This window comes from Scyliorhinus torazame, chromosome 24 (assembly GCF_047496885.1).
Source record: "Scyliorhinus torazame isolate Kashiwa2021f chromosome 24, sScyTor2.1, whole genome shotgun sequence".
Classification (NCBI taxonomy): domain Eukaryota; kingdom Metazoa; phylum Chordata; class Chondrichthyes; order Carcharhiniformes; family Scyliorhinidae; genus Scyliorhinus; species Scyliorhinus torazame.
This window is the reverse complement of record NC_092730.1, coordinates 9,679,604-9,693,843: the sequence shown is the minus strand read 5'-3', so window position 1 is coordinate 9,693,843 and position 14,240 is coordinate 9,679,604. Positions and strand designations below refer to the sequence as shown.

Here is a 14,240-nt window from a genome sequence, read left to right as displayed (position 1 = left end):
CGCCGTGTGTGGGGACGTCGCCGTGTGTGGGGACGTCGCCGTGTGTGGGGGACGTCGCCGTGTGTGGGCACGTCGCCGTGGCTCGTGTGGGCACGTCGCCGTGTGTGGGGACGTCGCCGTGTGTGGGGACGTCGCCGTGTGTGGGCACGTCGCCGTGTGTGGGCACGTCGCCGTGTGTGGGCAACGTCGCCGTGTGTGGGGCACGTCGCCGTGTGTGGGCACGTCGCCGTGTGTGGGGACGTCGCCGTGTGTGGGGACGTCGCCGTGTGTGGGCACGTCGCCGTGTGTGGGCACGTCGCCGTGTGTGGGCACGTCGCCGTGTGTGGGGACGTCGCCGTGTGTGGGGACGTCGCCGTGTGTGGGCACGTCGCCGTGTGTGGGCACGTCGCCGTGTGTGGACACGTCGCCGTGTGTGGGGACGTCGCCGTGTGTGGGCACGTCGCCGTGTGTGGGGCACGTCGCCGTGTGTGGGGCACGTCGCCGTGTGTGGGACGTCGCCGTGTGTGGGCACGTCGCCGTGTGTGGGCACGTCGCCGTGTGTGGGCACGTCGCCGTGTGTGGGGACGTCGCCGTGTGTGGGGACGTCGCCGTGTGTGGGGACGTCGCCGTGTGTGGGTACGTCGCCGTGTGTGGGCACGTCGCCGTGTGTGGGCACGTCGCCGTGTGTGGGGACGTCGCCGTGTGTGGGGGACGTCGCCGTGTGTGGGGACGTCGCCGTGTGTGGGGACGTCGCCGTGTGTGGGCACGTCGCCGTGTGTGGGGGACGTCGCCGTGTGTGGGCACGTCGCCGTGTGTGGGCACGTCGCCGTGTGTGGGGACGTCGCCGTGTGTGGGCACGTCGCCGTGTGTGGGCACGTCGCCGTGTGTGGGGACGTCGCCGTGTGTGGACACTTCGCCGTGTGTGGGGACGTCGCCGTGTGTGGGGACGTCGCCGTGTGTGGGCACGTCGCGTGTGTGGGGACGTCGCCGTGTGTGCGTGTGGGCGAGCGTGGTGTGCGTGAGGGCGAGCGTGTGTGAGTGAGGGCGAGCGTGTGTGAGTGAGGGCGAGCGTGTGTGAGTGAGGGCGAGCGTGTGTGAGTGAGGGCGAGCGTGTGTGAGTGAGGGCGAGCGTGTGTGCGTGAGGGCGAGCGTGTGTGCGTGAGGGCGAGCGTGTGTGAGTGAGGGCGAGCGTGTGTGCGTGAGGGCGAGCGTGTGTGAGTGAGGGGCGAGCGTGGTGTGTGTGAGGGCGAGCGTGTGTGCGTGAGGGCGAGCGTGTGTGAGTGAGGGCGAGCGTTGTGTGCGTGAGGGGCGAGCGTGTGTGCGTGAGGGCGAGCGTGTGTGAGTGAGGGCGAGCGTGTGTGCGTGAGGGCGAGCGTGTGTGCGTGAGGGCGAGCGTGTGTGCGTGAGGGCGAGCGTGTGTGAGTGAGGGCGAGCGTGTGTGAGTGAGGGCGAGCGTGTGTGCGTGAGGGCGAGCGTGTGTGCGTGAGGGCGAGCGTGTGTGTGTGTGTGAGGGCGAGCGTGTGTGTGTGAGGGCGAGCGTGTGTGCGTGAGGGCGAGCGTGTGTGCGTGAGGGCGAGCGTGTGTGCGTGAGGGCGAGCGTGTGTGCGTGAGGGCGAGCGTGTGTGAGTGAGGGCGAGGCGTGTGTGAGTGAGGGCGAGCGTGTGTGCGTGAGGGCGAGCGTGGTGTGCGTGAGGGCGAGCGTGTGTGTGCGTGAGGGCGAGCGTGTGTGAGTGAGGGCGAGCGTGTGTGAGTGAGGGCGAGCGTGTGTGTGAGTGAGGGCGAGCGTGTGTGCGTGAGGGCGAGCGTGTGTGCGTGAGGGCGAGCGTTGTGTGAGTGAGGGCGAGCGTGTGTGCGTGAGGGCGAGCGTGTGTGCGTGAGGGCGAGCGTGTGTGAGTGAGGGCGAGCGTGTGTGGAGTGAGGGCGAGCGTGTGGTGAGTGAGGGCGAGCGTGTGTGTGTGAGTGAGGGCGGAGCGTTGTGTGTGAGTGAGGGCGAGCGTGTGTGAGTGAGGGCGAGCGTGTGTGAGTGAGGGCGAGCGTGTGTGCGTGAGGGCGAGCGTGTGTGCGTGAGGGGCGAGCGTGTGTGCGTGAGGGCGAGCGTGTGTGCGTGAGGGCGAGCGTGTGTGTGAGTGAGGGCGAGCGTGTGTGCGTGAGGGGCGAGCGTGTGTGCGTGAGGGCGAGCGTGTGTGCGTGAGGGCGAGCGTGTGTGAGTGAGGGCGAGCGTGTGTGAGTGAGGGCGAGCGTGTGTGAGTGAGGGCGAGCGTGTGTGCGTGAGGGCGAGCGTGTGTGCGTGAGGGCGAGCGTGTGTGAGTGAGGGCGAGCGTGTGTGCGTGAGGGCGAGCGTGTGTGCGTGAGGGCGAGCGTGTGTGAGTGAGGGCGAGCGTGTGTGAGTGAGGGCGAGCGTGTGTGAGTGAGGGCGGAGCGTGTGTGAGTGAGGGCGAGCGTGTGTGAGTGAGGGCGAGCGTGTGTGCGTGAGGGCGAGCGTGTGTGAGTGAGGGCGAGCGTGTGTGAGTGAGGGCGAGCGTGTGTGAGTGAGGGCGAGCGTGTGTGAGTGAGGGCGAGCGTGTGTGCGTGAGGGCGAGCGTGTGTGAGTGAGGGCGAGCGTGTGTGAGTGAGGGCGAGCGTGTGTGAGTGAGGGGCGAGCGTGTGTGCGTGAGGGCGAGCGTGTGTGTCGAGTGAGGGCGCGAGGAGGGCGGGTGAGTGAGGGGGTGGGTGTGGGGGGTGGGTGGCTCTTCCCTCACTCTGTCCTCTCTCCCCTCACTCTGTCCTCTCTCCCCTCACTCTGTCCTCTCTCCCCTCACTCTGTCCTCTCTCCCCTCACTCTGTCCTCTCTCCCTCACTCTGTCCTCTCTCCCTCACTCTGTCCTCTCTCCCCCTCACTCTGTCCTCTCTCCCCTCACTCTGTCCTCTCTTCCTCACTCTGTCCTCTCTTCCTCACTCTGTCCTCTCTCCCCTCACTCTGTCCTCTCTCCCCTCACTCTGTCCTCTCTCCCTCACTCTGTCCCTCTCTCCCCTCACTCTGTCCTATCTGCCCTCACTCTGTCCTCTCTCCCCTCACTCTGTCCTCTCTCCCCTCACTCTGTCCTCTCTCCCTCACTCTGTCCTCTCTCCCCTCACTCTGTCCTCTCCTCCCCTCACTCTGTCCTCTCTCCCTCACTCTGTCCTCTCTCCCTCACTCTCTCCTCTCTCCCTCACTCTGTCCTCTCTCCCTCACTCTGTCCTCTCTCCCCTCACTCTGTCCTCTCTCCCTCACTCTGTCCTCTCTCCCCTCACTCTGTGCTCTCTCCCTCACTCTGTCCTCTCTCCCCTCACTCTGTCCTCTCTCCCTCACTCTGTCCTCTCTCCCTCACTCTGTCCTCTCCTCCCCTCACTCTGTCCTCTCTCCCCTCACTCTGTCCTCTCTCCCTCACTCTGTCCTCTCTCCCCTCACTCTGTCCTCTCTCCCCTCACTCTGTCCTCTCTCCCCTCACTCTGTGCTCTCTCCCTCACTCTGTGCTCTCTCCCTCACTCTGTCCTCTCTCCCCTCACTCTGTCCTCTCTCCCATCACTCTGTCCTCTCTCCCCTCACTCTGTCCTCTCTCCCCTCACTCTGTCCTATCTCCCCTCACTCTGTCCTCTCTCCCCTCACTCTGTCCTCTCTCCCCTCACTCTGTCCTCTCTCCCCTCACTCTGTCCTCTCTCCCCTCACTCTGTCCTCTCTCCCCTCACTCTGTCCTCTCTCCCCTCACTCTGTCCTCTCTCCCCTCACTCTGTCCTCTCTCCCCTCACTCTGTCCTCTCTCCCCTCACTCTGTCCTCTCTCCCCTCACTCTGTCCTCTCTCCCCTCACTCTGTCCTCTCTCCCTCAGGGGAAGCTGGAGGACGGCACCGAGTTTGACAGCAGCCTCCCTCGGGGACAACCCTTCACCTTCACCCTGGGCACCGGACAGGTCATCAAAGGCTGGGACCAGGGCCTGCTGGGGGTGAGTGATGGGGGGCGTCTGAGGGGAGGGGCTGAGGAGATGTGGAGGGGCCGAGGGGATGGGAGGGGAGGAGCCGAGGGGGAGGAGAGGGGATGGGAGGGGAGGGGCCGAGGGGGATGGGAGGGGAGGTGCTGAGGGGATGGGGAGGAGCCGAGGGGGTGGGTGAGGGGCCGAGGCGAGGGGCTGAGCGGATGGGGGAGGGGCCGACGGAATGGGGGAGAGGCTTAGGGGATGGGGCTTAGGGGATGGGAGGGGCTTATGGGGTGGGGGAGGGGCTGAGTGGATGGGGGGAGGGGCAGGGGGTTGGGGGAGGGTCCAAGGGGGGGGGGGCGGTGGGGGAGGGGCTTCTATGTGGGAGTGTTTGGAGAGCGGAGGATGGGTTTCTGGGGGGTGGTCTCGGGGGGGGGGGGTGGGAGGGGTATCGGGGGGGGGCTCGGGGGGGTGGGGGGTCTCGAGGGGCTCTCGGGGGTGGGGGACTCTGGGGGGTGGGGGGGGTCATGAGGGGGTCTCGGGTGGGGGTGGGGGGGGTCTCGGGGGGGGGGGTGGGGAGGGGGGTCTCGGGGGCGGGGTGGGGGGGGGTCTCGGGGGGTGGGGGGTCTCGAGGGGCTCTGGGGGGTGGGGGGGTCTTGAGGGGGTCTCGGGTGGGGGTGGGGGGGGGTCTTGGGGGGGGGGGGGTGGGGGGGCCTCGGGGGGGTGGGGGGGCTCGAGGGGGGTCTCGGGTGGGGGTGGGGGGTGGGGGGGGGTCTCGGTGGGGGATCTCGGGTGGGGGGGTGGGGGGGGGGTCTCGGTGGGGGGGGGGGGGGTCTCGGGGGTCTGTGTGTCTCTGATTTGCTGTTTCTCCCTTTTCCAGGATGTGCGAAGGGGAAAAAAGAAAACTGGTGATTCCCCCGGAGCTGGGGTAAGCCCCCCCCCCCCCCCCCCCGAGCTGGGTAAGCCCCCCCCCCCCCCCCCCCCCCCCCCCCCCCCCCCCCCGGAGCTGGGTAAGCCCCCCCCCCCCCGGGAGCTGGGTAAGCCCCCCCCCCCCCCCCCCCCCCCGCAGACCACCCCCCAGCCATTTGACACTCCCACCTCCACCCAGGGACCCCCCACCTCCACCCAGGGACCCCCCACCTCCCACCCCCGGGACCCCCCACCTCCACCCCCGGGACCCCCCACCTCCCACCCCCGGGGACCCCCCCCACCTCCACCCCCGGGACCCCCCACACCTCCACCCCCCGGGACCCCCCACCTCCACCCCCGGGACCCCCCCACCTCCACCCACCCTGGGACCCCCCACCTCCAGCCCCGGGACCCTCGACCCCGGGACCCCCCACCTCCACCCCCGGGACCCCCCCACCTCCACCCCCAGGACCCCCCACCTCCACCCCCCAGGACCCCCCCCACCTCCACCCCCGGGACCCCCCCCCCCACCTCCACCCCCTGGGACCCCCCCACCTCCACCCCCCGGGACCCCCCACCTCCACCCCCGGGACCCCCCCACCTCCACCCTTGGACCCCCCCCCACCTCCACCCTTGGACCCCCCCCACCTCCACCCCCGGGGACCCCCCACCCTCCACCTCCGGGACCCCCCCCACCTCCACCCCCGGGACCCCCCCACCTCCACCCCCGGGACCCCCCCACCTCCACCCCCGGGACCCCCCCCACCTCCACCCCCCGGGGACCCCCCCCACCTCCACCCCCGGGACCCCCCCCACCTCCACCCCCGGGACCCCCCCACCTCCACCCCGGGACCCTCGACCCCGGGACCCCCACCTCCACCCCCGGGACCCCCCCACCTCCCACCCCCTGGGACCCCCCCCCACCTCCACCCCGGGGACCCCCCACCTCCACCCCGGGACCCCCCACCTCCACCCCCGGGGACCCCCCCACCTCCACCCCCGGGACCCCCCCCCACCTCCACCCCCCGGGACCCCCACCACCTCCACCCCCCGGGACCCCCCACCTCCACCCCCGGGACCCCCCACCTCCACCCCCGGGACCCCCCACCTCCACCCCCGGGACCCCCCACCTCCACCCCCGGGACCCCCCCACCTCCACCCCCGGGACCCCCCCACCCTCCACCCCCGGGACCCCCCACCTCCACCCCCGGGACCCCCCACCTCCACCCACCCTGGGACCCCCCCACCTCCAGCCCCCGGGACCCTCGACCCCGGGACCCCCCCACCTCCACCCCCGGGACCCCCCCACCTCCACCCTGGGACCCCCCCCACCTCCACCCCCCGGCGACCCGCCCCCCACCTCCACCCCCGGGACCCCCCCCCACCTCCACCCCCGGGACCCCCCACCTCCACCCCCGGGACCCCCCCCACCTCCACCCCCCGGGACCCCCCCACCTCCACCCCCGGGACCCCCCCACCCTCCACCCTGGGACCCCCCCACCTCCACCCTGGGACCCCCCCCACCTCCACCCCCCGAGACCCCCCACCTCCACCCCCGGGACCCCCCCACCTCCACCCCCCGGGACCCCCCCCACCTCCACCCCGGGACCCTCGACCCCGGGACCCCCCACCTCCACCCCGGGACCCCCCCACCTCCACCCTGGGACCCCCCCCCTCCACCCCCGGGGACCCCCCACCTCCACCCTGGGACCCCCCACCTCCACGCCCAGGACCCCCCCCACCTCCACCCCCGGAACCCCCCACCTCCACCCCGGGACCCTTGATCCCGGGACCCCCACCTCCACCCCGGGACCCCCCCACCTCCACCCCTGGGACCCCCCACCTCCACCCCTGGGACCCCCCCACCTCCACCCCTGGGACCCCCCCACCTCCACCCCGGGACCCTCCACCCCGGGAACCCCCCACCTCCACCCTGGGACCCCACACCTCCACCCTGCAGCCCACCCCCCCCCCCACCCCCCCCCCCACCTCCGCCCCAGGACCCCCCTGTCGCCCACTCCCCCGGGAAGGAGGGGGATGTGAGGGAAGGACAGTGAACGAGGGGTGGGGGGGGGGGGGGGGGGAGCGGGCGAACAGAAATCCGGAGGGGTTGGGGACGGGGCTGAGAGCTGTGTGATGCCGCTTGTGGCCGAACAGCCGGCAGCGTTGCCTCCTGTGTGTGGGGAGGGGTGGGGGTTTCCCAGGGGGGAGCTGGTCTTGGGAGCGGAGGGAGGGGGTCGGAGAAATGCTGGGAGGATGTCTCTGCTGTGTGACCGCTCTCTAACTTGAATCTCATTTGTGTCCCCCCCCCCCCCCCCCCCCCCCCCCAAGGCTACGGTGAGAGGGGAGCACCTCCGAAAATACCAGGTAAGGAGCTGCTCGGTGTGGGAAGGGAAAAGTCAATTACACAACTGTGATGCATCCTGTAGTTGACTTGCCAGCTTATTCTGCCTTTTGTGCTGTGATGCCTCTCTAGGTGGAGCAACCTTGATCTTCGAGGTGGAGTTACTGAAGATTGAGAGGAGGACGGACCTTTGAGGCTGAGATAGCCGGGAGGAGGGGTTCGGACGGACGATTCAGCTCACTGCCTCCACACAATAAACACAGTTCACTCTCTCTCAGTCTCTCTCTTGTCCAAATTACTCTCACCCATCGTCGGGGGTCCCTCGAACAGGGGTTCAGTCAGATTGAAAACCACCTCCGGACATCATTCAGTTCGTCCCCTCCAATCCTCCCCTATCTCTGTAACCTCCTCCAGCCCCTACAACCCTCCCTATCTCTGTAACCTCCTCCAGCCCCTACAACCCTCCCTATCTCTGTAACCTCCTCCAGCCCCGACAACCCTCCCTATCTCTGTAACCTCCTCCAGTCCCAACAACCCTCCCTATCTCTGTAACCTCCTCCAGCCCCTCTCTATCTCTGTAACCTCCTCCAGCCCCTACAACCCTCCCTATCTCTGTAACCTCCTCCAGCCCCTACAACCCTCCCTATCTCTGTAACCTCCTCCAGTCCCTACAACCCTCCCTATCTCTGTAACCTCCTCCAGTCCCTACAACCCTCCCTATCTCTGTAACCTCCTCCAGTCCCTACAACCCTCCCTATCTCTGTAACCCCCTCCAGCCCCTACAACCCTCCCTGTCTCTGTAACCTCCTCCAGTCCCTACAACCCTCCCTATCTCTGTAACCTCCCTCCAGCCCCCTCCAACTCTCCCTATCTCTGTAACCTCCTCCAGCCCTACACCCTCCCTATCTCTGTAACCTCCTCCAGCCCCTACACCCCTCCCTATCTCTGTAACCTCCTCCAGCCCCTACAACCCTCCCTATCTCTGTAACCTCCTCCAGCCACCTCCAACTCTCCCTATCTCTGTAACCTCCTCCAGCCCCTACAACCCTCCCCTATCTCTGTAACCTCCTCCAGTCCCTACAACCCTCCCTATCTCTGTAACCTCCTCCAGCCCCGACAACCCTCCCTATCTCTGTAACCTCCTCCAGCCCCTACAACCCTCCCTATCTCTGTAACCTCCTCCAGCCCCTACAACCCTCCCTATCTCTGTAACCTCCTCCAGTCCCTACAACCCTCCCTATCTCTGTAACCTCCTCCAGCCCCTACAACCCTCCCTATCACTGGAACCTCCTCCAGCCCCCTCCAACTCTCCCTATCTCTGTAACCTCCTCCAGTCCCTACAACCCTCCCTATCTCTGTAACCTCCTCCAGCCCCCTCCAACCCTCCCTATCTCTAACCTCCTCCAGCCCCTACAACCCTCCCTATCTCTGTAACCTCCTCCAGCCCCTACAACCCTCCCTCTCCCTCTCTCCCCGCCTCTCCCTCCTGGCCTCTCCTCTCCCCCCGCCTCTCCCTCCCGGCCTCTCCCTCCCGGCCTCTCCCTCTCCCCCCGCCTCTCCCTCCCGGCCTCTCCCTCTCCCTCCCGGCCTCTCCCTCTCCCCCCGCCTCTCCCTCTCTCCCGGCCTCTCCCTCTCTCCCCGCCTCTCCCTCTCTCTCCGCCTCTCCCTCTCCCCCCGCCTCTCCCTCTCCCCCGCCTCTCCCTCTCTCCCCGCCTCTCCCTCCTGGCCTCTCCCTCTCCCCCCGCCTCTCCCTCCGGCCTCTCCCTCTTCCCCCCCCCGGCCTCTCCCTCTCCCTCCCGGCCTCTCCCTCTCTCCCGGCCTCTCCCTCTCTCCCGGCCTCTCCCTCTCCCCCCGCCTCTCCCTCTCTCCCGGCCTCTCCCTCTCTCCCGGCCTCTCCCTCTCTCCCGGCCTCTCCCTCTCTCCCGGCCTCTCCCTCTCCTCCCCCCGCCTCTCCCTCTCTCCCCCCGCCTCTCCCTCTCTCCCCCCGCCTCTCCCTCTCTCCCCCCGCCTCTCCCTCTCTCCCCCCCGCCTCTCCCTCTCTCCCCCCGCCTCTCCCTCTCTCCCCCCGCCTCTCCCTCTCTCCCCCCGCCTCTCCCTCTCTCCCCCCGCCTCTCCCTCTCTCCCCCCGCCTCTCCCTCTCTCCCCCCGCCTCTCCCTCTCTCTCCCGCCTCTCCCTCTCTCTCCCCGCCTCTCCCTCTCTCTCCGCCTCTCCCTCTCTCCCGGCCTCTCCCTCTCCCCCCGCCTCTCCCTCTCTCCCCGCCTCTCCCTCTCTCCCCGCCTCTCCCTCTCCCCCCGCCTCTCCCTCTCCCCCGCCTCTCCCTCTCCCCCGCGTCTCCCTCTCTCTCCGCCTCTCCCTCTCCCCGCCTCTCCCTCTCCCCCGCCTCTCCCTCTCTCTCCGCCTCTCCCTCTCCGCCTCTCCCTCTCTCCCCGCCTCTCCCTCTCTCCCCGCCTCTCCCTCTCCCCCGCCTCTCCCTCTCTCTCCCTCTCTCCCCGCCTCTCCCTCTCCCCCCCGCCTCTCCCTCTCCCCCGCCTCTCCCTCTCTCCCCGCCTCTCCCTCTCTCCCCGCCTCTCCCTCTCTCTCCGCCTCTCCCTCTCTCTCCGCCTCTCCCTCTCTCTCCGCCTCTCCCTCTCTCCCCGCCTCTCTCTCTCTCCCCGCCTCTCCCTCTCTCCCCGCCTCTCCCTCTCTCCCCCCGCCTCTCCCTCTCTCCCCCCGCCTCTCCCTCTCCCCCCCCCGCCTCTCCCTCTCTCCCCGCCTCTCCCTCTCTCTCCGCCCTCTCCCTGCCTCTCCCTCTCTCCCCGCCTCTCGCTCTCTCCCCGCCTCTCCCTCTCTCTCCCGCCTCTCCCTCTCTCTCCCTCCCTCCCCGCCTCTCCCTCTCTCCCCGCCTCTCCCTCTCTCCCCGCCTCTCCCTCTCTCCCCCGCCGCTCCCTCTCTCTCCGCCCCTCTCCCTCTCTCTCTCCCTCTCCCTCCGCCTCTCCCTCTCTCCCCCGCCTCTCCCTCTCTCTCTCCCTCTCCCTCCGCCACTCCCTCTCTCCCCGCCTCTCCCTCTCCCCCCGCCTCTCCCTCTCCCCCCGCCTCTCCCTCTCTCCCCCCGCCTCTCCCTCTCTCCCCCCGCCTCTCCCTCTCTCCCCCCGCCTCTCCCTCTCTCTCTCCCGCCTCTCCCTCTCTCTCCCGCCTCTCCCTCCCTCCCCCGCCTCTCCCTCCCTCCCCCGCCTCTCCCTCTCTCCCCGCCTCTCCCTCTCTCCCCGCCTCTCCCTCTCTCCCCGCCGCTCCCTCTCTCTCCGCCTCTCCCTCTCTCTCTCCCTCTCCCTCCGCCACTCCCTCTCTCCCCGCCTCTCCCTCTCCCCCGCCTCTCCCTCTCCCCCCGCCTCTCCCTCTCTCCCCCCGCCTCTCCCTCTCTCCCCCCGCCTCTCCCTCTCTCCCCCCGCCTCTCCCTCTCTCCCCCCGCCTCTCCCTCTCTCCCCCCCGCCTCTCCCTCTCTCCCCCGCCTCTCCCTCTCTCCCCGCCTCTCCCTCTCTCCCCGCCGCTCCCTCTCTCCCCGCCGCTCCCTCTCTCTCCGCCTCTCCCTCTCTCTCCGCCTCTCCCTCTCCCCCCGCCTCTCCCTCTCTCCCCGCCGCTCCCTCTCTCTCCGCCTCTCCCTCTCTCCTCTCCCTCTCCCTCCGCCACTCCCTCTCTCCCCGCCTCTCCCTCTCCCCCCGCCTCTCCCTCTCTCCCCCCGCCTCTCCCTCTCTCCCCCCGCCTCTCCCTCTCTCCCCCGCCTCTCCCTCTCTCCCCCGCCTCTCCCTCTCTCCCCCCCGCCTCTCCCTCTCTCCCCCCGCCTCTCCCCTCTCCCCCCGCCTCTCCCTCTCTCCCCCCGCCTCTCCCTCTCTCCCCCGCCTCTCCCCTCTCTCCCCGCCTCTCCCTCTCTCCCCCCGCCTCTCCCTCTCTCCCCCCCGCCTCTCCCTCTCCCCCCGCCTCTCCCTCTCCCCCCGCCTCTCCCTCTCTCCCCCCGCCTCTCCCTCTCTCCCCCCGCCTCTCCCTCTCTCCCCCCGCCTCTCCCTCTCTCCCCCCGCCTCTCCCTCTCTCCCCCCCCGCCTCTCCCTCTCTCCCCCCCGCCTCTCCCTCTCTCCCCCCCCGCCTCTCCCTCTCTCCCCCCCGCCTCTCCCTCTCTCCCCCCCCGCCTCTCCCTGCCTCTCCCTCTCTCCCCGCCTCTCCCTCTCTCCCCGCCTCTCCCTCTCTCCCCCGCCTCTCCCTCTCTCTCCCCGCCTCTCCCTCTCTCCCCGCCTCTCCCTCTCTCCCCGCCTCTCCCTCTCTCCCCGCCTCTCCCTCTCCACGCCTCTCCCTCTCTCCACGCCTCTCCCTCTCTCCCCGCCTTTCCCTCTCTCCCCGCCTCTCCCCTCTCTCCCGCCTCTCCCTCTCTCCCCCGCCTCTCCCTCTCTCCCCGCCTCTCCCTCTCTCCGGCCTCTCCCTCTCTCCCCGCCTCTCCCTCTCTCCCCGCCTCTCCCTCTCTCCCCCGCCTCTCCCTCTCTCCCCGCCTCTCCCCTCTCTCCCCCCGCCTCTCCCTCTCTCCCCGCCTCTCCCTCTCTTCCCGCCTCTCCCTCTCTCCCCGCCTCTCCCTCTCTCCCCCGCCTCTCCCTCTCTCCCCGCCTCTCCCTCTCTCCCCGCCTCTCCCTCTCTCCCCGCCTCTCCCTCTCTCCCCGCCTCTCCCTCTCTCCCCGCCTCTCTCTCTCTCCCCGCCTCTCCCTCTCCCCCCGCCTCTCCCTCTCCCCCCGCCCTCTCCCTCTCCCCCCGCCTCTCCCTCTCCCCCCGCCTCTCCCTCTCCCCCCGCCTCTCCCTCTCCCCCCGCCTCTCCCTCTCTCCCCCGCGCCTCTCCCTCTCCCCGCGCCTCTCCCTCTCCCCGCGCCTCTCCCCTCTCCCCCCCGCCTCTCCCTCTCCCCCCGCCTCTCCCTCTCCCCCCGCCTCTCCCTCTCCCCCCCGCCTCTCCCTCTCCCCCCGCCTCTCCCTCTCCCCCCGCCTCTCCCTCTCCCCCCGCCTCTCCCTCTCCCCCCGCCTCTCCCTCTCCCCCCGCCTCTCCCTCTCCCCCCGCCTCTCCCTCTCCCCCCGCCTCTCCCTCTCTCCCCCGCCTCTCCCTCTCTCCCCGCCACTCCCTCTCTCCCGGCCTCTCCCTCTCTCCCCGCCTCTCCCTCTCTCCCCGCCTCTCCCTCTCTCCGCCTCGCCCTCTCCCCCCCGCCTCGCCCTCTCCCCCCCGCCTCGCCCTCTCCCCCCCGCCTCGCCCCTCTCCCCCCGCCTCGCCCTCTCCCCCCGCCTCGCCCTCTCCCCCCGCCTCGCCCTCTCCCCCCGCCTCTCCCCTCCTGGCCTCTCCCTCTCCCCCGCCTCTCCCTCCCGGCCTCTCCCTCTCCCCCCGCCTCTCCCTCCCGGCCTCTCCCTCTCTCCCGGCCTCTCCCCCCGCCTCTCCCTCTCTCCCCCCGCCTCTCCCTCTCTCCCCCCGCCTCTCCCTCTCTCCCCCCGCCTCTCCCTCTCTCCCCCCGCCTCTCCCTCTCTCCCCCCGCCTCTCCCTCTCTCCCCCCGCCTCTCCCTCTCTCCCCCCGCCTCTCCCTCTCTCCCCCGCCTCTCCCTCTCTCCCCCCGCCTCTCCCTCTCTCTCCCCGCCTCTCCCTCTCTCTCCGCCTCTCCCTCTCTCCCGGCCTCTCCCTCTCCCCCCCGCCTCTCCCTCTCTCCCCCGCCTCTCCCTCTCCCCCCGCCTCTCCCTCTCCCCCGCCTCTCCCTCTCTCTCCGCGTCTCCCTCTCGCCCCGCCTCTCCCTCTCTCTCCGCCTCTCCCTCTCTCTCCCCGCCTCTCCCTCTCTCTCATCCGCCTCTCCCTCTCCCCCGCCTCTCCCTCTCCCCCGCCTCTCCCTCTCCGCCTCTCCCTCTCCCCCCGCCTCTCCCTCTCTCCCCCCGCCTCTCCCTCTCTCCCCCCGCCTCTCCCTCTCTCCCCGCCTCACACTCTCTCCCCGCCTCTCCCTCTCTCCCCGCCTGTCCCTCTCTCCCCGCCTCTCCCTCTCTCTCCCGCCTCTCCCTCTCTCCCCGCCTCTCCCTCTCCCCCCGCCTCTCCCTCTCTCCCCGCCTCTCCCTCTCTCCCCGCCTCTCCCTCTCTCCCCGCCTCTCCCTCTCTCCCCGCCTCTCCCTCTCTCCCCGCCTCTCCCTCTCTCCCCGCCTCTCCCTCTCTCCCCGCCTCTCCCTCTCTCCCCGCCTCTCCCTCTCTCCCCGCCTCTCCCTCTCTCCCCGCCTCTCCCTCTCTCCCCGCTTCTCCCTCTCTCCCCGCCTCTCCCTCTCTCCCCGCCTCTCCCTCTCTCCCCGCCTCTCCCTCTCTCCCCGCCTCTCCCTCTCTCCCCGCCTCTCCCTCTCTCCCCGCCTCTCTCTCTCCCCCCGCCTCTCCCTCTCTCTCCGCCTCTCCCTCTCCCCCCCGCCTCTCCCTCTCCCCCCGCCTCTCCCTCTCCCCCCGCCTCTCCCTCTCCCCCGCCTCTCCCTCTCCCCCCGCCTCTCCCTCTCCCCCCCGCCTCTCCCTCTCCCCGCGCCTCTCCCTGTCCCCGCGCCTCTCCCTCTCCCCGCGCCTCTCCCTCTCCCCCCGCCTCTCCCTCTCCCCCCGCCTCTCCCTCTCCCCCCGCCTCTCCCTCTCCCCCCGCCTCTCCCTCTCCCCCCGCCTCTCCCTCTCCCCCCGCCTCTCCCTCTCCCCCCGCCTCTCCCTCTCCCCCCGCCTCTCCCTCTCCCCCTCCCTCTCTCCCTGCCCCTCCCTCTCTCCCCGCCACTCCCTCTCTCCCCGCCACTCCCTCTCTCCCCGCCACTCCCTCTCTCCCCGCCTCTCCCTCTCTCCCGCCTCTCCCTCTCTCCCGGTCTCTCCCCTCTCCCCGCCTCTCCCTCTCTCCCGGTCTCTCCCTCTCTCTCCGGTCTCTCCCTCTCTCTCCGCCTCTCCCTCTCTCCCCGCCTCTCCCTCTCTCCCCGCCTCTCCCCTCTCTCTCCGCCTCTCCCTCTCTCCCGGCCTCTCCCTCTCCCCCCGCCTCTCCCTCTCTCCCCGCCTCTCCCTCTCTCCCCGCCTCTCCCTCTCTCCCCTCTCCCTCTCTCCCGGC

General features: G+C 70.7%; 2 protein-coding genes across 2 annotated transcripts in view; both read left to right on the top strand.

Moving 5' to 3' along the window:
- slc8a4a (solute carrier family 8 member 4a) overlaps positions 1-14,240 on the top strand; it is a 903,507-nt gene that overhangs the window by 319,086 nt on the left and 570,181 nt on the right.
- Positions 3,581-7,432, top strand: fkbp2 (FKBP prolyl isomerase 2; the record flags this gene model as incomplete). Its single annotated transcript, XM_072489341.1, has 4 exons — positions 3,581-3,937; positions 4,789-4,835; positions 7,149-7,183; positions 7,293-7,432. Coding segments are annotated over 4 exons (501 nt in total), but the record flags the coding sequence as incomplete, so codon positions are not given.